At 40.6% G+C, this 23934-nt stretch overlaps 2 protein-coding genes across 3 annotated transcripts in view; both read right to left on the bottom strand.

The window, feature by feature from the left end:
• Positions 1 to 353: 353 nt before the first annotated feature.
• On the bottom strand, positions 354 to 11543 carry kcnj8 (potassium inwardly rectifying channel subfamily J member 8). The gene is made up of 6 exons (XM_028570560.1): positions 10931 to 11543; positions 7376 to 7524; positions 5155 to 5315; positions 3203 to 3342; positions 1613 to 1829; positions 354 to 1276 (listed from the first exon to the last, which is right to left on the bottom strand). Exons 1-6 carry the CDS (start codon positions 11305 to 11307, stop codon positions 1025 to 1027), a joined length of 1296 nt encoding a protein of 431 aa, XP_028426361.1. The 5' UTR covers positions 11308 to 11543; the 3' UTR covers positions 354 to 1024.
• An 8837-nt stretch (positions 11544 to 20380) lies between these two features.
• Positions 20381 to 23934, bottom strand: part of abcc9 (ATP-binding cassette, sub-family C (CFTR/MRP), member 9) — a 92194-nt gene continuing 88640 nt past the window's right edge. For both annotated transcript variants that reach the window (XM_028570679.1, XM_028570678.1), the window contains exon 40: positions 20381 to 22568. In XM_028570679.1, coding sequence (XP_028426480.1) covers positions 22431 to 22568 — 138 coding nt within the window. In that variant the 3' untranslated portion in view covers positions 20381 to 22430. The remainder of the gene's footprint in view (positions 22569 to 23934) is intronic.

Here is a 23934-nt window from a genome sequence, read left to right as displayed (position 1 = left end):
GAGGATACCTGTATTTTGTACTCCATGTATTGATTGTCAAACGAAGATTGTAATGGCCTGAATTTGTTTAATAAAGGTTTATGTAAAACTAATTATAATATCAACATTTTGATAGTAAACAGGTTATTCGTTTTGAAAATGATGAATAATAATTTATTGTGAACGTTAGGCTACATTTTCATTAATAATGCAAAATAACTAAAGGTTCCCCCAATATAACTGGATTTGTTTTTTAATTTAGAGTGTGTTTAGATGCCTGTTTATTTTAATGTGCATGCCCTTCTATATCTGTTGATTTAAACAGAATTACTCTATATTGTTTGTACTATCATATTTTCTTGATTGATTCATTCATTCATTCAACCTTTATTTATACTTGAGAGATCATTGAGGAGCAGCCCTCATTTACAATGACATTGAGTTACAAAGACAAAAACACAAAAAAAGATATAGGATATGACATATGATGTTTCTCAACATAATTTGATTTCGTTGCTTGAGTGCTGATTTTCTAAAAACATTTTCTCGCTGGGGTCATTTGAGCAGTTCAGATATTAAAACCATATTCAAATGAAGTGAGTGCATTTATTCTCAACACAAAAGACAAAATAAAGTGAAAAACACACACGGTCAGTACAGTGATTGATTGCCACTAGCTACCGCTACAAGTAGTTGGACTGTGACTTTATTCAATAAGAAAATACATCTCCCTAGAAATGGTAAAACAGGCATAAAGGCCCAAAGTTTATTATTGATTTGTTGATAATGAAGAGAAAGAAAAAATGGATTGGTTTGTGGCAGCGCTATGAGTGTGGAGAAATAAACTGCAACAGTTCATTCTAAAAAATAAGAATTAGATTACTCCATGCGTGTAAACATGAGGTAACATTAAAAGTGTCGGGAGTCTAGATAAGGCAGGGAACAGAAAGAGAAGGAGTCCCGTTAGACGAGGAGAAACACCAACGCCCATAATCCTCCTGGCCACCAGGAGGAGCAGGGCAGCCAGTGGGAGGCAGGCCTCATGTCAGGTAACGGCGTTGAGGTTCTGGCCTCCCTCGGTCGGGGTGAAGAACTGGACTTTCGGTGACAGGAGCCCCGAGTTGTTCCTGCGCAGGCCCCCGCTGCCTCCTGCGTTTTTACGCATGGAGTTGTTGCGCCGCATGGAGTTACGCTTCCTCAGCGAGTTCTGGTGCGACATCTCGCTCTTCTGCAGAGTCTGGATTAGGATAGACGGCTTCTCGTCCAGTTCTCTGGCGCTGCAGCGTGGGGTCGTTACCTGAAAGAACAACATTATTTTAAAGTGCAATAAATATGTATTTTTTCTGTTCACTTGCAAATCTTAACCACATGCCAGCAGCTTGATGTTGGTATAAGCAAGTTGCTTCTTCTACGACAGCGTTCTAAGGCCATGGTAGTAAAAAAAATATAATGTTACGGGAGAGAGGGGAAATATTCTGAGAAAAAAAACACTTTCTAAGATTAAAGTCGTAAATTTACGGAAAAAGAATCTCAGCTATTCTCTGAGATTAAAAATTAAAAGAATTTAACAGTACGACTTCATGCTAATATTTTCTGTACCAATCGGCGAAGATCAGTTTGTTAGAACTCTCACCTTGACTGTATTACCAAACTTGGAGTAGTCCACAGAGTACACGCCCTCCTCCTCCGTCACTATGGGAACGAAGCGGTGACCCCACTGGATCTCGTCGGAGACGTAGGAGGTCCGGGCCTGCGTGGTGATCCCCGTCGTCTCCACGACGCCCTCCAGGATGACGATCACCTCCAGGTCGCTGCACTGCAGCTCCATGGCCGACAGGTCGTACAGCGGGCTGACAACACACAACCACACCTTTACACTGTGTGTGTGTGTGTGTGTGTGTGTGTGTGTGTGTGTGTGTGTGCGCGTGTGTATTTGTGTGTGTGCGTGCGTGTGCGTAGAACTGTAACAATTCAAAATTTTGCTGTACAATTGAGAAATAATTGCAATTTAATTGTCTTTCTGTCAAATTTAAAAATATTTTTTATATACTTATTACTGTATTATTATTATTATTATTATATTGCTTTTTTAAACAAATTCAAGTTTTGAATGAATTCCAGGATACATCTTTTGTTTGTTTGGTTTTTATATTATTGTCATGTGACCCAGATAATGTAGTAACACAAATACACAGCCTATGAAGTAATGTGTGTGTGTGTGTGTGTGTGTGTGTGTGTGTGTGTGTGTGTGTGTGTGTGTGTGTGTGTGTGTGTGTTAGTGTTCAAAATCAAAAAACTGACCCATCTCCCAGAACAAATAATCTCAGGCTGAATGGAACCTGGGTCCCTGCGATTCTAAACAATCTGGAGGGAGTCCAATATATAATATAATCTTGAACTGAATTAGGTGCACCCTCACATCGCTTGACATAGTTTTAAAGTGCTCATATTATGCTTTTTGGCTTTTTTCCCTTTCCTTTATTGTGTAATATATCTTTTTTGTGCACGTTCTAGGTTTACAAAGTGAAAAAGCCCAAAGTCCACCCCAAAGGGACTTACCATCTCCAACAGAAAACACTGTTCACCAACTGCTCCAAACAGCTCTATTGTAGTCCAGCCTTTACTTCAGAGACCAACGTGGTCACTTTGTAACACACGTTATAATGCTCGCCTAGCTGCTAGCATGGCACGCCCTCATACTCTGCTTCTGACTGGCTAGTAGTCCTTACCTAGGTACTGTCAGGGCACGCCCTCATACTCTGCTTCTGACTGGCTAGTAGTCCTTACCTAGGTACTGTCAGGGCACGCCCTCATACTCTGCTTCTGACTGGCTAGTAGTCCTTACCTAGGTACTGTCAGGGCACGCCCTCATACTCTGCTTCTGACTGGCTAGTAGTCCTTACCTAGGTACTGCACATGTGTGACTTCCAACAAAGATGCAACAGAAGTGAGATGTCTCACTCTGTAGCTAAAACAGAGAGCTCAACACACAGGGTGAAAAGAGGAGCTGCAGCAATGTTCAGTACAACGAAATATGGTGTTTTTTGAAAATTAAACCATGTAAACCTATTCTGATATAACCTCTAAATACAATTATGAACCTGAAAATGAGCAGGATATGAGCACTTTAATATTCCTACAGATTCTGTCCCACTCCTCATCATCCAGTGTAATACTCAGATCCCTTTCCCATGTCTTCCACACACCTTATCTAATCTGGTACCTGTTTTTGTCGATGATGTGGCAGATGATGAGCGGCGCGAGGAGGAACAGGCTGTTGCTTGCCAACGCCGTCTCCGTCTGGACGTCGATCTGATGGATGGGGATCACCTCCCCCTCCGGCGTGGTCGTCTTCCTCACCACCTGCAGCCACATAGTCCGGATTATTATCAGTTCATTTTAATCTTATTTGTGCACCTTTTTTCCTTACTGCTAAATCCGATTATCCAAAATAAGTATAATTTCATTTTGAAGAAGTTGAGCCAACCTTGCAGGGTGAAGTGATGTGGTTCACAAAAAAAAATACGTTATTTTTGATTTTTTTTTCTCATAAATGTGACACGTTATTCTTAAAATATACCATCCTCCCCCCAGCTACGTAATTTTTTTTAACCTGCAATGGCCCTAATACGCCACGGTAGGTTCCTTTAATTTAAGCGATAATCTACAAAATACATGGATCTTACGTATGTATGGACTTGTACAAAAGAAAAGCTGAGCTGTAATCTAACTTGTTATAATGTACAATATGTTTGTATAATCTTTGATTGGGGGAACTTTTATGCAGAAAGAAACAAGGTTTTATATAGAACTATATTCTCAGACAGGCTTGCTGCGAGCATATCACTCCGCCCAAGTACTATATTCTTCCGCCTGAGAATATAGTTCCCGGTTTGTTTAGGGTTAGAAGATGACTGTGTCTCATGTTACGTTGTTTTTTGTACACGCTGTGACTCTATAAATCACAACATGTAAATAGGAACATGTTGGTTTTATTTTGGCTACGTTCAGACTGCAGGCCAAAGTGGCCCAAATCTGAAATTTTTTGGGGTCAAGTGACCAGGTCAGGCTTCTTCAGAAGTAGTGTGAACACTCAAATCTAGCCCAGATCAGATTTTTTCAGATCAGATTCAGGCCACTTCCACATGTGGTCCTAAATCCGACCCAGATCAGATTTTTTTCAATGCGGCCGCAGTGTGAACAGCCAAGGCGGATTTGATGTGACTTTTACCTCAAAAACCCTCGCTGCGCCCACTCTCCCCGCGGTGCCCCCTGCTTCCAGTGCGGGGCGGACTGTCCTCATTGTTACCCAACCACGTGTCGCATCGCCAGGGCGGGGATCGGCTCACGTAAAAAGGTGATGTCGGCAACCCCCCCCCAACCCGCCTGTAAACACGGACCAAGGAGTTTAACACGCTCGCAAGTCGGGGTCGCCCCGTAGTGCAATGAAAGTGAAATCCGGCGTGCGCCGGCTGAGGTGGGATCCCGGTCCCTCGGGGTCGGGCGCACCACCGGCCCGAGTCGCCGCACCGCCGGGGAGGTGGAGCATGTGCGAGGGCGAAGCTGGAGTGGTGGAGGCCCGTAGCTGTCCTGACGTGTCACACAGACCTCTGTAGTGAAGCTGCAGCCATAGCCCCCCCAAATTTCTCTCTCTTTCTCTTCAGTCTTCTCCTCCTCAGCACCTGCGCATGGCTGCCATTACACAAACATTTTAATACAAAATAAAAAAATAAAAGCTGAATAATAAATAAAAATGCTGACTTCCTCCATAACCTCCCTAACTTTAGCGCAACAGCGTGCTGCGTCTGATGTCATTGTTATTGTTCTTTTGCGCATGCGGGTGTTCAGTTGAACACCCAAACAAAAAATCGGATATGAGCAAAAAATCAGAATCAGGCATAAAGACTTGCGGTGTGAACGTAGCCTTAGTCACTTATTGGGAGCAGTAGGATTGCTGGAACCATTCACCTGCATGTTCTGTGCGGGCCTGATGCCGTCAGACAGCATTACAGCATGCACGGAGATGAGAAGGGTATGTATGGACTTGTCTAACTCTGGGGGTTACGGTGAATAAGCTAAATTCTCAATAAGTCGGCGTGTTCCTTTAAGTAATTCTCCTTCCCTCCAGCACAGAGGTAAAAAGAGAGCACTCTTCATAATAAAGTAGACAAGCACCTGTAACCTGACGGTGGCTCCTATGATCATGCTCTTCCTGAGATCCCCGATACGAATCATAAAACACAGGCAGTTGTTTCGGACGGCGATCACGGCGTGGCGGCTGAAGATCAGCGTCTCTGCCCGGCGGTTTGACTGAGCCGTCTTCATGAAGATGCAACCTGTGGCGAGACAAAGACGCATTGTCAGTAATCTAGCACGATTTGTCTATGAGACAGTCAAAGCCCTTTTGTGCAAAAATAAGAATAACTTGATTTATGTTATACATTAACACATTCCATAATAATGAACGTCTGTTACCTTCAAGCCATTGCCAAAGGAGTTGCTATAAAGCCAATTAAGACTATCAGCTCCACACAACTCTTTTAATGTATTTCTCAGTATGGCTATGTTCAGAAACTGGTATTGTCCGGCAATGTTCGTGCACAGAAACTCGAGTGAAGATAATTATCTCTTCTGAAGAGTCCATCATGTTTCTTTTGTGTAAATAGATTATTTTCCCCAGAATCAATATGTTTCATTCGTTATTCATAATTTAAACAAACAATTTATGAATACTAATCATTAAACAGTGATTCACCTAAATATTTTCTGTTCATACGGTACCCCCGATGGTGACTACATCATATCCGTTTCCAGCAAAACAGACCAAAAGCAGACAATGCAGAAAATCCATGTTCTGTTCTTCTTTACAGATGAAATACATGACAGACTGACTGACAGACATATGATGTGCTTTCTTCTTAGAAAACAATTAGTTTTTAGAAATGTCTCATGATATATTGTCTCTAAAAGTGCATTATTCAACTTTTGTTTTTATTAAAGAAGGAAAAGAAAATCGCAATACTCAATACCAGGACTTTAAATTGACACCCACCAACGCGCCAAATGCAGGTAAAAGTTTACTTTGGCGGGTAGCATTGTAAAGTTATTAGCCAAACAACACTGCATCTGTTTGAATCGGCCGGCTGCAGAAATGTTGCCAGATTGCCAGTTTTCCGCCAAGAAATTAGGGCGCTTTTGTTGTGTGTGTTTGGCTTTGAAATGTAATCTTCATCTGGCAACTCTGCTCGTAGTACTAATCCTACATTTCCCATGAACACCATGTCGTGACGTTGGCTACGGGTCTAGCGTGCAGTATCGATGAAATTAAGTAATTCAGTTCGATGAAATTAAGTAATTCAGTTATTAAAATTTGTTGAAATTAGTAAAAAATTTGGCTGGTAAATTTAAAAATGTACTAGCAATGTAACCTGGAAATCCAGACCCAAATCTGAAAGGTTAAGGGTCTGGCATTGAGTAATGAAAATGGCCCAACTCGAGGACCAGCACCAAGCATGCATTTGAAAATCTCACTACACGCAATTGGATAACACCACGACCAATCACAACAATCCACGGGGTGACGTATCCAGAGCCCCATACGCTTATCTACCAGAGGAGCTAACTGGTAGATTAAACTCTTAGCTACCAGAGGAGCTAACTGGTAGATTAAACTCTTAGCTACCAGCGGAGCTAACTGGTAGATTAAACTCTTAGCTACCAGCGGAGCTAACTGGTAGATTAAACTCTTAGCTACCAGCGGAGCTAACTGGTAGATTAAACTCTTGGTGTATCCGGTTGGCTAAACAGCAAAAACGTTCTTCTTGCAAAGGAACGATTGGAGCGCCGTCTTCTGTTCCTCTTTTAGATAAAAAGCCAAGTCTAACTCGTTCATCGTAGCGGCCAAAGCCGTTTCAAACAACTGGTGTTCATCCGTAGCCATCTTCCAATGTTAACTAATGACTTAAAGTCGCAGCGCTGTCGTCATCTGTTTAGCTCGCCTCTGGCCCACCTATATCGGATACACCGATGTGATTGGTGCAGCTCGGCTACAAGGGCATAGTTAATGAGCATCATAACTGAATGCCAGAGTGACTCGCTGAGCATATTTAAATTGTGCTCTCGCGAGAACTCTGGGTTTCCAGGGTACTAGCAATGTTGGCTGGTGATTAAAAAAGTTCATTTAAAGCCCTGCTTAATACTATTGAATCGCAATACTTCTAGAATTGGAATAAATGAAAATCGTGATACAAATCAAATGTATCGTGAAAGAGTCGAATCAGGAGAAAAGCATATCGTCCCCCAGCCCTAATGTTTACACTGTAGTATTTCTACTTTTACGTAAGTGGAAGATCTGAGTACTTCTTCCACCGCTGGTAACCCTTTGTGAGTCTCTTACCCAGCATGACAGCGTTGATGATGAGCCCGATGATGTTCTGCATGATGAGGACGGTGATGGCGGTCGGACAGTGCTCTGTTATCATACGTCCTCCGAAGCCGATGGTCACCTGAACCTCGATGGAGAACAGAAAGGCTGACGTGAAGGACCTGAGGAGAGAGATATCGGAGATATGGGATCACGGAAAGCTTGTATCACGTGGACGCGCCGACAGTGTTGTTGTCATTACGTAGAATTCCTTGTGGGGGAGACCGAAACTACACACTATAGCTTTAAATCAGTCTTATCCTTTTTCTTAAAGGTCCCATGGCATGAAAATTTCACTTTATGAGGTTTTTTAACATTAATGTGCGTTCCCCCAGCCTGCCTATGGCCCCCCAGTGGCTAGAAATGGTGATAAGTGTAAACCGAGCCCTGGGTATCCTGCTCTGCCTTTGAGAAAATGAAAGCTCAGATGGGCCGATCTGGAATCTTCTCCTTATGAGGTCATAAGGAGCAAGGTTACCTCCCCTTTCTCTGCTTTGCCCGCCCAGAGAATTTGGCCCGCCCATGAGAGAGAGAGAGACATCATGGCTTTCAAACGAGCAAAGTGGCAGTTGGTCAAACCTTGCTCTCTCTCTCCTCCTCAATAGCTACAGACACAGAAATGGTACATAATAAGGAAAGCTCATTGTGGGACTGGCTACAGTATTAGACAGATACAGTATTAGGGGACCACTAAGGTCTATATAAAAGACACTTCAGATACAGTATTAGGGGACCACTAAGGCCTATATAAAAGAGACTTCAGATACAGTATTAGGGGACCACTAAGGTCTATATAAAAGAGACTTCAGATACAGTATTAGGGGACCACTAAGGTCTATATAAAAGAGACTTCAGATACAGTATTAGGGGACCACTAAGGTCTATATAAAAGAGACTTCAGATACAGTATTAGGGGACCACTAAGGTCTATATAAAAGAGACTTCAGATACAGTATTAGGGGACCACTAAGGTCTATATAAAAGCATCCAAAGATCAGCATGTCATGGGACCTTTAAGGACAATCACTCCCATTGGACTTTGTTTGTATTGGGTTAAAAGAATAAGAAACATATTTCCACTGATTATGTGCAATATTCATGGTTTTCAATGGAAGCGATGGAAAAGAGAAAGGGGGGGGATAGTACCAATATAACAATGTACAAACTACTCCATAGACATTTTAGCTGCATGCCGTACCCCTCTCTCCCCCATTTCAAAAAAAGGTAAAAAATTCCCCCCAAAAATCTTTAAAAAGACATATGTGTGTGTGGGTGGGTGTGTGTGTGTGTAGCGGAGCTACTTTTTAACTTTATATACAGTTTAGTCCAGTGGTTCCCAACCTAGAGGTCGGTTCCCTTCCTTGGGGTCACCAGATCCAAATCTGAGGGGCCTTGAGATGATTAATGGGAGGAAGAAAAAACACCAAGTTCTGATGCACAAATCTGTTTTCAGTTTTTGGACTTTTTCTCTGATCTTGGGGGCTTGATTTTTTTATGAAATATTGGAAACTTTTATTGCTTTGCGAAAACTGTCACCTCATTTGAACTAGGGCTTAAAACATTATTGTTTACTGTGGCTTTCTAATAAATTAGATACATGTCATTGTCTTTTTTTGAAGAAGAAGTACTCTTTGATCTCTTAAGGTAGGGAAAAAGTAGTAGCAACACAAGAAGGAGAAATATTCTACAAGTAACAGTCCTGCAATACAATTTTACTTAAAAGTATTAGAATCAAAATAATCTTAAGGTGTTTTTATTCTCTTTTAAATGCCTTTCTTAGCATTTAAAATAGTTTCTTAGCGTTTAATGTTTATATATTTATAAACCACTTGCAGGGGCGTAGCACAAAATTCTGGGCCCTGTAGAAAGGCATTTTCTCTGGGCCCCTCCCCCCGCATCCACAGCTATTCATTGTAGCATCTCACATGAGGGCCCTGGGTACTCAGTCACCCTCCCCCCCACCCCCCAGTCCGACGCCCCTGACCACTTGAATGGCCTTGTGTCAGAATGATCGGGCCTTGCCTTTGGGCCTCGAACCGTTACTCAAACGACAACACGTGACAAGTTTAGACGGGAAATGTCTCTTAAAAACTCCCAGGAGTTTAAAATATGACACGCTGCTTCTTCTTCTCTGTGAGGGGGGGTCACAAACATAAAAAGAGGTTATGTTTTATTCTTGCATTTTCATTTGATATGTTCATCACATTTTAATGTAAAGTCTTAATCTGAAAATTATTTATACAAAAGGATTCATATTTCCCTCTGAAGTAATACAATGGAAGGAAGGAAATGTACTTTTCCCACCAGCGTTGGGGAGCGGACAGAGAAGGGAGTTAGCTGGAAGGAGAGGTGACTAAGGAGAGATAGGGGGAGGAAGGAAGGAAGGAAAGGAAGGAAGGAAGGAAGGAGAGAAAAAAAGACAGAAAGGAAGGAAGGACAGAAAGAAAGAAAAAGGAAAGAAGGAAGGAAAAAGGAAAGAAAGAAAGAAAGAAAGAAAGACAGAAAGGAAGGAAAGGAAGAAAGGAAAGAAAGAAAGAGAAAAAAAGAAGAAAGAAAGAAAGAAGTAAGACAGAAGGAAGGAAAGAAAGGAAAGAAAAACTCAAGCTACTACTGAAGTACAAGTACCTCAACATTTGTGTTGAATAAGTAAATGTACTTTTCCCACCAGTGCTGGGGAGAGGACAAAGAAATGAGTTAGCTGGAAAGAGAGGTGACTGACCAAGAATGGAAAGGAGAGATAGAGGAAGGAAGGAAGGAAGGGAGGAAAGAAGTAAGGAAGGAAGGAAGGAAGGACTCGGTGAACTACAGTAAGAGGGAGGTGCCAAACCCTCTCTCCCCTCCCGCAATCATTACTTTATTTCCACTGAAATGAGAGCAAAAGTTGCCTGACTTCCTGTCATAGTTGATATCTTTTTCTCCCTCTCCCTCCTTCTCCTCCTCTTCTATCGAATAAAAATAATAATGGAAGAAGAAAGGAAAGTGAAGAGGAGGGTGGGACGTTTGGATGAAGTAAGGATGGATGGATGGAAAGAGAGAGAGAGAGAGAGAGAGAGAGAGAGAGAGAGAAAGAGACAGAGAGAGAGCGCGATGGAGGGAGAGACAGAGACAGACAGAGTGAGACAAAGAGACAGAGAGTGAGACAGAAAGAGACAGAGAGAGCGCAAGGGAGGGAGAGAGAGAGAGACAGAGAGTGAGAGAGAGAGACAGAGAGAGAGAGGAAGAGAGAGAGAAAGAGACAGAGAGAGAGAGGAAGAGAGAGAGAAAGAAACAGAGACAGCGAGAGAGAGAGAGAGAGAGAGAGAGAGAGGAAGAGAGAGAGAAAGAGACAGAGAGAGAGAGACAGAGAGAAAGAAGAAAGAGAGAGATAAAGAGACAGAGAGAGACAGAGAGAGGAAGAGACAGAGAGAGAGAGAGTTTTAGTAACAACAACAAGAACAAGTCGCGTCAAACACACTTTAATAATCTAAAATCGATCATGTAATTAGTACGCTTATAACAGGTATCGACACCGCTCCGTGTCTGTCTTACTTGACTCCGGTGACGCACTGGGTCCTGTTGTGCCGCCCCGGGTCCAGATCCAACTCCCGGTCCCGTTCCTGGCCAAGGTCCCCGTGCGCGAACGCCACCAGCCACCAGCTCATGGCGAACAGCAGCCAGCTGCTGACGAACGTCGTGGTGAAGATGACCAGCGTGAAGCGCCATTTCAGGTCCACCAGCGTGGTGAAGACGTCCTGCAGGAACCGGCCCTGCTCGCGGATGTTCTTGTGCGCCAAGTTGCACGAGCCGTTTTTGGCGATGAAGCGCGCCTTGTTCACGCGGTCCCTGAACACCGGCTTGCGGGGCATCCGGGAGGCGAGCCCCGGCACACCGAACTCCTCCGGGATGATGCTTTTCCTCGCCAACATCTTTTTTTCTGCCGCTGATGCTCTTTTGGTGATCGAAGAAGAAGAAGAAGAAGAAAAAAGAAGAAGCGTCAAAGTTTTTTAGTCCGTCTTCAGTGCGTCTTTACGCGCGGACCAAACATGTCCACCTGCAGGAACAGCCCGCTCCGAGACGCAGCAGCTCGTCTCCTTGTGTGGACATTTAGAGGACGTTTGTGTGCTCAGCTCCTCTGAGGGCTGGGACGCTCTCCTCTCTCCTGTTGACGTAGTCCAACTTCTAGAGTCCAGACCCGCTCAGACTAGGCTGCGGCTGCTGCTGCTGCCTTCATGGACAGCTCAGGGACCGTCGGAAAACACGACATTACTTTATACATTAGTTTTCTGTACTGAAAATACTTTGTCATAAATGTATATATGACTATACTATGACTTTTTAAAAACTTTTTTTACTTACTATACCATGACTTTTTTATTATTATTTTTTTTTTACTTTTTTCGACATACTATACTATGACTTCTTTAAAACTTTTTTTACTTACTATACTATGACTTTTTTTCTTTTTTCTTTTTTTTTACTTTTTTCGACTTAGCCTTCTATACTTTGACTTTTTTTTAATTACTTTTTTCGACATGCAATATTATAACTTTTTAAAAATGTTTTTTACTTACTATACTTTGACTTTTTTATTACTTTTTTCGACATACTGTACTATGACTTTTTTAAACTTTTTTTGACCTACTATACTTTGACTTTTTTAAACTTTTTTTCGACATACTATACTATGACTTTTTTAAAACCTTTTTTTACTTACTATACTATGACTTTTTTCCTTTTTTTTTCCTTTTTTCGACATGCTATATTAGTACTTTTTTTAAAACGTTTTTTACTTACTATACTTTGACTTTTTTTTATTACTTTTTTCGACATACTATACTATGACTTTTTAAAAAACCTTTTTCGACCTACTATACTTTGACTTTTTTTATTATTTTTTTAGACATACTATGACTTTTTTCGACGTCATACATTTCATTAATCGTCGTCATTGTTAGTAACAGTTGTATATTCGACCCATCTGCATTAGATACATCTGGAGTGCAACCACTGTAGTTAAAGGAATAGTTCTACATTTTGGGAAATACGCCTATTTCTTTCTGGTGGACAGTTAGATGTCTGTAGATATTGGAAGTCAAACGATCCCCAATAAAAATGTATTCATGTCTGAACCCAATGCACATCACTAAGTTTAAACATTCATTAAACCCCTTCATTATGAATGCCAGATGATCCAATCCGGTTCTTTTAGACTTCAAAAAGACTACTTTAACACATATTTCCACATTAATGTCACAATACACTTTAAATTGTCTTAAGTTGTAGAAAATAAAGGATCCTGTGAGTCTATCACAATCATGAGAGCACATTTGGACTCTGTTATGTTCTATTATCATAGTTGAATTCGCTATTTTGTGTCAAAAAATGAACCAAGTTTTCCTTTCTGCTGTCTCAAGGCATACAGGATTTAGTTAATGGTCCCATAGCAGAGCTAATGGTCCTACAACAAATTTTTTCTGGCCTATGAAATATGAATTAATGACTTAAACTTTACTTTTCTCCATTTTAATTCACAGCTGCAATCAAGCTATATAGGCTAGGTTACTCTGAATATTATTTTGAAGTCGGTTTTTTCCTCTTTCTCAAAATGTGTCAGAACATTCAGAACAATATTCTTAAATAGAAACTGGGCAATTAATGCAGAATGATTTCAAAATTACACAAGATATGGAAATACTTTCCAGACTAGCTACATGTTAGCCCACTCAAATAAAAACACTTTAAAACAAATAAAGGACCATGTTATACAATTATACATATTGACTGAGAACACAGAAAAGGGGGTTAAATGAAGAGCAGTTTCTAATTCTGCTGTCTGGTGTTAGAAAAAGAATGAAATAATAATAGAAAAAATAATGGCACTTTTTGGCACAAACTGGAACATGTTTAATTTTTTTATTTCCTGATTTTATCGCTCTGAGGAAAAAAGGACAAAAGAGGCACCGGCGAGTCCAAGCAATGTTTGACAACACAAAAAGCGCAATTACAAAATTTGGTAACACTTTATTTGAAGGTATTGACATAATCGTTACATGACACTGTCATAACTATGACATGACACTGTCATGTACGTGTCAGAAACATTATAAACGTGTCATGAACGTTTATGACTTCTGTCATTATGTGTCATTCAGTTTTTGTCGTGCCAAGTTGACAGTGTTTGGGTTGTCTTGATTATGACAACTTGACATTAGTCAAAGTGACATTACCAGAAGTTGTCTTTGTCATGACTACTTGACATAATGTCATTCTGTTTAATGTCAACTTGTCTTAATAAGGACACTCCAAAGAAATTTAATGTCAAGTTGTCATGACAAACACACACAAAAATAAACGTTTATGACTTGTTTATAACGTTTACGACACATTCATGACAGTGTCTTATAGTTATGACAGTGTCATGTCAAGATTATGTTGATACCTTCAAGTACCTTCATTTTTATCGGGCCCCCTCCGAAAAGCTTTTAGTAGCTTATTTGGGGTTTAGGGTTCCCCCGGCTTATACATGATCATTGTACCTTTGATGACATTTCATGACGTGTGAAATAAACGTGGTTATTATAAAGTAAAGTGTTACCCAAAATTTCATTTTAGACATTTATTTACTGTTTTATTCCTATATTACACTGCTTTTGCGAACACAATACTTATTCTTTACTCATTTTGAGCACCAGGTGTAGACATCGAGTGTAAGTATGTGTTCACAAGAGATTGGAGAAATTTCAAAAAGTCAACATCAACTTTTCAGCTTTAGGGCCAAATTATCTCTCCACACATTAATCTGGAACACATTTGGGCTTCACTGGACCGAAAGCGGAGTTTGTTCTGAACATTTTCATAGGAAGCACACTGGTATCAGGTTATGTGCAGGGGGGGCCTAAAGGTTAGAGAAGCGAGCTTGTGACTGGGAGGTCGTCAGTTCAATCCCCAGACCGACAGGATGAAATCTGGGTGGGGAAAGTGAATGTTTGTCCCTCCCTCATTACCACCACTGAGGTACCGTTGAGCAAGGCCATTAACCTCCAACCACTCCGGTGGAGCTGCTCAGAGGCCAGCAGATCAGACTGGTGGTTGTACTGGGCAGCTTCCTCTCAGTGAACCTTCCCTGAATAAATAAAGGTAAATCATATTTTTATATATAGGATAAAGGAGAATTTAAGAAGATATGTGAAAATGCCCTTAGACCTCAGAGGGTTAAACTCTAAACAGAGTAGAACTAATATCTAGAAATGTGAGACGTAGCCACCAAGAGGAGCCATTTAGCAACATATTGCCTGTTAGCCAATGTGTTGAGGGTTCATGTACTGCAGGTTTACCGAGAAAAACAAAAGGCTCACTTCACTCAAAACCATTTTATTATCATTTCAAGTGTAAAAAAAAAAAAAGATAGGCACAAACAATAATACTTTGCGATGGGTTTAAAAAAGTTGTGGATATACAGAATGTACACTTAGGCCTACATACATTTAGAATTTTAAAAAAACCTGCACTTTAACAGTCAAATGTGCATTTATGAGAGCAGTCTGATAATATGTGTGCGTAATGTTCACTCTGTGTTACATGCAGATAGACAGTCAACCCTAAATCAACCCACATTTGTGCTGTATTTCAAATATGAAGCATTAAAGTGATGATTCAGAGTAATTTCACCCTAGGGTCCTTTGCACCATGACCTCGAGCCAAACACCCACCCAGAAGCTTTTTTCACCTGGGTCTAACATTGGGAGAGTTAGCATAGAGTAGCGTTATCAGCTGACTAGCTTATTAGCGCAGGGGCTAATGGACCCACGTTTGTATCTCGTAAATGATCCCACTTATAATGCCCAAAATGATACCAAACTTCTTCACTAGTACAAATAGGTTATGTACTCATAAAACGATGGATTGGAAAGTTTGTAAGTACACCAGAAGTTTATGAACACTTGTCTGCTCTCTTCTGCTCTCTGCTGTTGTTGCCTGCAGTTAGACGAGTGCTTAGGGCCGTCTACAAATTACTACACCGAAAAGAGATACAACAAAAATATTTATTAATTTAATGATTAAATAAGGTAATGTCTCCAAACTTACCTCAGTTATTACTTGTCTCCTGCTAGTTATACTACAACACTTAGTTAAAAAAAAAGTTAAATTAAAAAATATTTTTGTTGCATCTCTTTTCGGTGTTGTAATTTGTAGACGTCCCTAAGCACTCCTCTTGCAGCAGCAACAACAACAGCAGAGAGCAGAAGCCAGCAGGCAAGTGTTACTTACAAACTTCTGGTGTACTTACAAAATTTACAATCCATCGTTTTATGAGTACATAACCTATTTGTACTACAGTAGACGTTTGGTATCATTTCGGGCATTATTAGTGGGGTCATTTACGAGATACAAACGTGGGTCCATTAGCCCCTGCGCTAAGCTATTCAGCTGATAACGCTGCTCTACGCTAACTCTCCCAATGTTAGACCCAGCTGAAAAAAGCTGTGGGGTGTTTGGGGGGTGTTTGGCTCGAGGTCATGGTGCAAAGGACCCAAGGGTGAAATTACTCCGAACCATCACTTTAACTTTCTTTAAAATGTTAAAAACTGTAAGATGAAACAATTATACTGACAAATGTGTTCACTAGAATAGCTAAATCTGTCTCCTCTGTGCCCCAACACGGTATAAAAGTAAATAACTTGTCTTTGCATCTATTTGTCGGTTTTTGCACCGACATTGTCTCAAAGACAAACTATGGTTTGGGTTGCGAAGAATTTAACAAGGCAGTGGTCTGTCAGCTTCAAGTCCAGATACGCACGCCCACACACACGCACACAGTAAAAACTAAACACAAAAGATTTATGAAACGTGCTTGTGTGGCTGAGCTGAATGAGGATCAAAGAACATTCAGTCATTAAAGGGTAACTATTTTCTTATGTTTTTGTGTCTAAGTGACTGATGGGAACAACAATCTTTGACATTGGTCCAGTATTAAGCGAGATCGCTGCAGTCGGCAACGGCGAAATAAGCTACAAGTTAATAGGGCAATTGTTAATTAATATGGAATTACTGGAATTGTTGGGTCTTTGTAAATTATAGAGGAAGGTCTAGACCTACTCTATCTGTAAAGTGTCTAGAGATAACTCTTGATACTATAAATAAAATTGAATTGTGCAGCTTGTATTTGCGTTCACAAAAGGGCTCGTTTTGCTGCTGACAGGCTCAGATTAATATTCGAAGTGTCTACCATCATTATGGAAAGGATTTCTAAGGTCGACCTTTCTGTTAAAGGGTAAGATCCTTTTTTTTTAAACATAAAAACATCCGCAAAATTGCGTTCGGACTCGGACATGTAAATAAACAGTAATTTTAGCATCGTAAAATGAGTTTGTGTCAAGTGGCAACCTCTTGAGATGAAACATCTGCGAGTACAATATCTCAAAACAAATAAAAAAGAACAAAATCAAATGCTGAAATTCTTGCAAAAGAATCTATTTGGCATTTAGACTGTACAGTACAATGCCATTTTGAATCTCATTTAAAAGTGAGTATAATGAATCACAATAATACAAAAAGGGACAATAGCACCGCTCCCTCAGAGACACGACGAGTGATTCTAGAAAAACTCCGACATCAACAGGCTGAACTGCGATTCTATAAAATGTGAAATGGAAATACATATATATTTTTTTTAATTGCAGTTCTCTCATTATTTTGTTCAGAAGCACAAACATTTGTTGAATGCAGCACGTTGTAAACTAATCTTTGCCAGAGGCTGCGGTCGACTCTTTATAAAAACATAAACTGGGAATATACATTTATTACATAATAGTCTGTCACAGGCGTAACTTTAGGTTCAACATTGGGGGGACGTGTGAGATCTCCACCTTCGAGCGAAATTGAAATTTTGGTCATCAAACACTTAATTTTCTGCATTCTGGTGAATTTTTCTGCAACAATTTGTGCCTTTTCTGCATCAAGTTATGGTGCAAATGTCTTTATTTATGCAAAGGAAATTATAATAGTTTTTTTGGGTGGGTTGCACTGGCCAGTTTTGATTATTGGCTAAATTTACAGTAACTTACTCCTATGAGTCTGGTACATTAACGGCATTGTCGTTTATAAACTTTGATTTTTGAACAGATTACAAAAACAAGATAGCTAATCAGACGTCGTCTGTAGCTTCCGATATGAGAGTGGTATCATCTATCCGCCAGAGAGGGAAAAAAAAAAAAAGTCTATTTTCCAAAATGTCAAACTATTGCTTTAAAGGAATAATGACCTCTATGTTTTTGTAATGTGATTATAATCCCAATATGAGTTATGGAAGTCAACATGCTGTTAACTGTTTGCATAGACGACTCCCAGCACTTGGTCGGGAATAAAAACCCTCCCAATTGTATCGTCAGTTCCCAGGGAACACTGCAGTAAAAAATGATCCAATCAGTGAGCTTTAACATCTGTTATCTGATTTTTTTTGGCCCCTTGGGGGGTGGGGGAAACAAGCTGACCACACAACATCTGACATGTTATCATTAAAAGTTGTTATGGTGACTGTAGTCTCGCAAATCCAGACCTATCTCCACAACGCTAAGTCTGGCTGCTACCGTTGTCATTCTGCTAACGGAGAAAGAACGCTCGGGCTTGTTTGTAAATTTTTTAACCAATCCCAATCATCTTGGACAGCACTAAGCCCCGGAGGCAGCGACGGTGCCACTGTTATATTGTTTTGGCAGGGGAACTTGGTTTGGTGGAACATTTGCACGTGAGGAGGCGAGCCCTGGCATTAGCATGGCTAAATCCCGGGGCGGCCTCTAGCTCACCCAGTGAGAGCGTTCGCCCCACGTTGGCTGAGTCCTGCAGCGGCGCAGGTTGGAATCCGACCTGCTGCCCTTTGCTGCGTGTCGTCTCCCATCACTCTCCCCCCTGTCATGCCTATCCACTGTCACTATGTGATCACTATTGCTATTTTCTTTTCCTTCTTTAACAAAAACAAAAGTTGAATAATACACTTCTAGAGACATTTCTAAAAACTGATTGTTACCTAAGAAGAATGCACATCACATGTCTGTCAGTCAGTCTGACATTTATTTCATCTGTAAAGAACTAGTCTATATCCTTCGCGTTCCACTTCTGGGATTGCTCCGGATGCTTGTATTTTCTGTTTCTCTTTCTTTGTGTTGGCATTTTAAATTCGGTGGATTGGTTAACTGCTCCTCAGATCTCTGCAGGGTAAATCCAGACAGCTAGCTAGACTATCTGTCCAATCTGAGTTTTCTCTCGCACGACTATTTTGCAGCGGCTCTGTGCGGAGTTTAGCACCGCCCATTTCGATTCTGATTGGTTTAAAGAAATGCCATTAAACCAGAGCATGTTTTCCTCCCATCCCCGAATGCCATGTGGAGTAGCCAGACCCTCCTTCAACGCGCTTTGGAGGAGGGGCTGGCAAAGCGAGACTAGGAAGTACATAACATGGATTTTCTGCATTTACTGCTGTTCGTCTCTTTATGGCAGTACTGTACAAAAAGAAAATATTTAGGTGAATCATTGGTAGGCTAAATAAATAAAAATATTGATTATATGTGGGAAATTATATAAAAAATATTGATGATAGGTAAAAAAAATCACAATACAAACAATTTGGTATTTTTTCCTGCCCCTATTATATAGGTTTATTTGTTTATCTTTACAATCGTTACCGTTAATCGTTTTATGGCACAATCTAAATCTTTGTCAAAACCTGCCATTTTCAGCGTGTAGGTTGCTATCTCGGAAGTTGTTTTTGTTGTTTCCCGTAGCGACAAGGATTTTGAAAACGTTAAAACGCAGATAAGGGAAAGGGGAGGAGGATGCCTCGTGAAATATGCAGCCAATTGCAGGCTTTTACCCGCAGTCTACATCCGGTGAGTCAGACTATGACGACTGTGGAGTCGTGTTTGTGGCCCCCTAAAGTCCATTATTCTGCCCTCTGTTAGATCCAATACATTCTCACTCCCATCGCGTAAAAATACCGACGCTTGGTTAGGTGCCTTTGGCGTTTGTTATTGATGCTAAAAGTCTCCTTTAGTGTCATATCTAAACGCGCTTTATCTAAACATGCTGGGTTGGGACTATTGGCGTCACTTTTTGACGCTCTGGGTCGGGACGTAGGTGTAACTGGCATGCGGCACAAGAACGGGACAGTTAAGTCTAGGGAAAGAGTGTAGGTGGGCTTATAAAAGTTTCTGTGACACGCGGGACACGAACGGGACAGTTGGGTTTAGGAAAAGAAGAACGGGACAGTTAAGTTTAGGAGAAGATTGTGGTTGGGGTTATAAAATGTACGTTTGGTATCTGACGCTGAGAGCCACTGACCAAGCGTCCATATTTTACGAGTTGGGAGAATGAACGTGTTGTTAGATCAGTTTTTGTCTGGACTCTGGCTCCTTTAGCTGCTAAATGCTCCACTTTCTTAGCTTCCTAGCTAGTTGCTAACTTTGGTCTATCTGGAAACAAGATTGAAGAGTTTGTGGGCTGGAACACAAAAGAAACATGAACTAAAATAACTTTAAGAGTTGGTAATAATTCTCTGTGGATACATTTGAATCTATATGTAACCTTTTGATTCATTGTCAGGATTAGCAATATTCTTTAATGCAGCTTTACGTTTGAGAACCCTTTGGATCGTTTGATTCTGAATCTATTCAGACATTTTCAACTGCAACTCTTCAGTATTTCAGAACAATAAACCATTACACATCTCTGCAGTCGATGGCAGCTCAGGTTGGGCGTCTATTGTCCCCGAGGATAATATGTTCAGCAAAGCATGACCGCAGACAGACAGCGGGTTCACCGGCTTCAACCTGAGCCGTGACACCCTACAGTGTTTGTACTAGTGTAGGTAGAGAAATACAACTGATAGAGGAAAGGTGGAAGTATACCACAAATAAATATCCAACTTTTACTAATTTAAATTGCTACTCTAGGTGTTTATTAGGTATAGTGGCGTAACTTTGGTTTCAATTTCTTTTCTTTGGGGGATTGTTTAGATCTCCAACAATCTAGGGAGGTCCTGGGGCTGCATTTAAAAAGAAAAAAAAAGACAAAAACATTGAAAACATGTTGAAAAAAGGTGACAAACGCCTAAAAAAGCGACATTCTTTTCAAAACCAAGGCGAAGAAATTGTCAAAAAACCTTGAAAAAGGCGACAAAAATGCAGCAAAAACATCGAAAAGGAACAAAAATTTCGGAAAAAGCCCAGTTTTGATTATAGGGTGGGTTCTAATATAATTTCGAAATCCAAATTAAACATTAAAAGTTTGGTTAAATGGACATGGTGCGTTGCTGCTGTCATTGCTCGCAAAGTCGTATAAATGCACAAATCTAACCGACTGTGACAAGTTTATCTCTAGACTGATTTATCCTGAAAATGGATGATTTCAAATCAAGACATTTGTCAGTCACTTTGCTAACTCTGTACCTGATGAAGAGCCAGTTTGGGTTGTGCTTTTTCTAAATGTAATACAGTAAAAAAACATTGTAACAAAGTTTATTATCTAATCTTTTTGCTTCTGTGTTGTGTCTTGTTTTGTGCTAAGTTCAACTTTGGTTGTGTTGTCTTTCTTTTTCTTTTGCACTGTCCCCTTTCATATATAAACTGAATTGAATTGAATCTAATCTTTGGCAAGTTCAAATCAAGCTTTTCGTCTGTGTGAAAAAGCAAACGTTGGATTGGTTTCTGGTATGTTTCCGCCCTCTTTACACCAAAGTTGGTTGCCGACTGGCCGCACACACTCACGATGTTCCTTCTGATCGTGGAAGCTTTGCTGCTGCATCAAAGACGTCTGCTGATCTCGTCCCAAGGAAATGTTTGCCAAAATTGGGAAAAGACACACAGATCGACCTCCTGGTATGAAACTCCAAGAAGGACAAAGACATTGTGAAGTCTTTACAGTGAGAGATTGCACAATGCATTCATGCACGCAGAGCACAGGAACTACCGGCCAAAGCCAACATTCAGATATTTAAAAAAAAAGAAAGAAAAAGAAGGATTTTAAATACAAATTTCTCCCTTCCTTATTATTGCATAATACAAGGAATAAAACCGATATGTATTGTGCATATATTTAAAATAAATGTAACAAATACTTTTAAGATTATTTAAGGCTTTTGAAATTCGATCCATTTAAACTGATCCTTAAAAAAACCTAAACAGCTAAATCTAAATCTGATAAACAACTCTTCAGTATAAATGACCAAGTCCATACAGATACAGTGATTCATTCTAAACTCTGCACTGTTCACTGCCTTGAAACGCCTAAAATAAAAACTAAATTGCTTCTTCTCTCAGCATTTACTTTCTATTTAACACATCTTGTCAACGGAGACTGGAGAGTTAAAGCTCAATCGCCCAATGACTTAACACACCTGTGATTGATTTTCAAATGATATGCTTATCGATCGAAGTCCCGGAACTTAAATCACAAGTCTGGAGATGTTCTGTATGTTTCTAATTCTCAACAAATCCCATGAAAAGAGCCAAACCAACAGCGTATGTATCTACTAACATGTAGTGGTAAACAGTATATATGTGTGTGTGTGTGTGTGTGTGTGTGTGTGTGTGTGTAAGTAACTGAGCCTTTAATAAATTACATTTCATATCTAAGCTGTTTAACGTTGTGAAAAAGTTTACGGATATGTGTAGTTGCTAATTTCCATTCTAATAATCGGATCAAGTGATTGATTTACTTGGTAATTGGTTTATCATTTAAACTATATATGGTGTTTCTACATAAAAAAAAAAAAAAAAAAAAAAATGCAGTATTTTAAATGGCTGACTGACTGAATGATTCAAGTACAATTTTTCAAATATATATATCATCTGGTGATCGATAGTGTGTCTGGATCAGGTTTTTCTGTTAAATACACAGAGAAGTTGCTGCTCGTTAAAGACAAACATGATTGGCTTCACTGGAGTGTTGTAGTGTCACAGAGCGCTGTCCGGCTCGTTAAGAAAACAACTAAAAGGAGCAGATCCAACCAACTGATCGGTCTGTCAGTTGCCGGGCGTTGGCTGACTGACTTGTGTTTCTACATGTCAGCCCTGACGAAGGAAGCGAACATCCCGTCCTCCTGCTCCAAAAGAGTCTCGGGTTTGTCGTACTCCAAAATGTTTCCTCGCTTCATCACGATGACCAGATCGGCTGTTAGGATGGTGTGGACGCGGTGCTGGAAACACAAAGCAACGACGCCAGTTAGGTTCTGGAAAAGTGGTAATGTCAAGAAACTTATTACAGTGATTGATTCTTCAACTCTTAAAGCTTTGTACATTGATTTGATGTTGGTGGTTTTCAGTAGTTGTATGCATATTTTTACAGTTCCAAAATAAAAACAACAAATGATCAAATTGAATGACTTCGTAGACAGTGCCTTTTAAACAGACGTTATACAGGTGTGTCATACAGCTAGTGCTTACTGAAGCTGCCTTCTAAATATGCTGCAACTAAAATAAAGACTGAAATACTGTAGAGTAATTAGAGGTCAAAAAACTGTCCAGGTAAATGATATTAATACTGTACCTAGTACTGTAGGTACGTGGAGATACAAACCTTACGCTGTAGCCTGACGTGCACCTCTCAAACTATTTAACTACATGTCGCGGCGACGCACGTCATTTGGCCATGGCTTGGTAGTGTTGCATTTCCCCCTGACTCATTTCCTGGTTCTCCTTCTCCATAAACACCATGAAATCAAGGAGAGGATTAACTTTTCCTGCTACAGATTCCCCACCGTGGTCAGAAAGAACAGGGGAGACACTTTGTTTCTCTCACTATGACTCTAGAGTCGCTACTCACTCCAAAGCTAGTTGCCGTCACTCTCTCACTCGCTCTACCACACACTCCCCATGACACACACGCCTAGCTGGCCCTGCTAAAGAGATTGATGCACACACCAACGCACAAGTATAAAATTCAGGCCACTTACACATGCTACGGCAAGAGCTCTGTGTGAGGCCTCCGCAGGACCATAATGCTATATGGGTGAATGCAAATGTCTGAATCAGTAGGACCGGACATTAAACTGACTTCACTTCGCTAGCTTCCTAGTACAAAGTCTGTGTAATGTCCGATAGAGCCCATGTGTTAACATAGCTGGTCATTGTGCTGCGCGAAAGGGAAAGAAAACAAACATCTGAAAAAGGGTGATTTACACGAAGACGCCAGCGCGAAATGTCTTACTGGAGAGACAACAAGATTCAGGAACTTCTGTCAGTCAGGGCTGGTTGCGGAAATTGTCAGAAAAATTCAGGGAACAGGCAAGACACGGAGTTATTCATGACAACATTATGAGCGGGCTACGTGAATGTGGTGTAATCCGCGTCATGTCCTGCCTCCTGCATGCTCTACCTGGGCGCCACCCCTCGTCTAAACCAAACCGTGTATTTCCAGTAAGTGAGAATGCATCTGACGCGGACAATCTCCTGTTGTGTGCTATGTGTGAGAAAAGGGAAAATCTGGACAATGTCCGGTCATGATTTGTCCGACATTGTTCCTATGAGAAAACAGCTTCAGTTTAACACTGCTGGGACGAGGAT

This window comes from Perca flavescens, chromosome 23 (assembly GCF_004354835.1).
Source record: "Perca flavescens isolate YP-PL-M2 chromosome 23, PFLA_1.0, whole genome shotgun sequence".
In the NCBI taxonomy this organism is placed as follows: domain Eukaryota; kingdom Metazoa; phylum Chordata; class Actinopteri; order Perciformes; family Percidae; genus Perca; species Perca flavescens.
This window is presented reverse-complemented; position numbering and strand designations above follow the sequence as displayed.

Bases quoted from the DNA above. Each gene is read 5' to 3' on its own strand.
- kcnj8 (XM_028570560.1), bottom strand. From the start codon at position 11,307: ATGTTGGCGAGGAAAAGCATCATCCCGGAGGAGTTCGGTGTGCCGGGG. The intron at 5,316-7,375 runs GTAAGAGACTCA...GTCTCGCCACAG, and splicing joins CATCAACGCTGTCATGCTGG to GTTGCATCTTCATGAAGACG. The intron at 1,277-1,612 runs GTGAGAGTTCTA...TTGTTCTTTCAG, and splicing joins AGTTTGGTAATACAGTCAAG to GTAACGACCCCACGCTGCAG.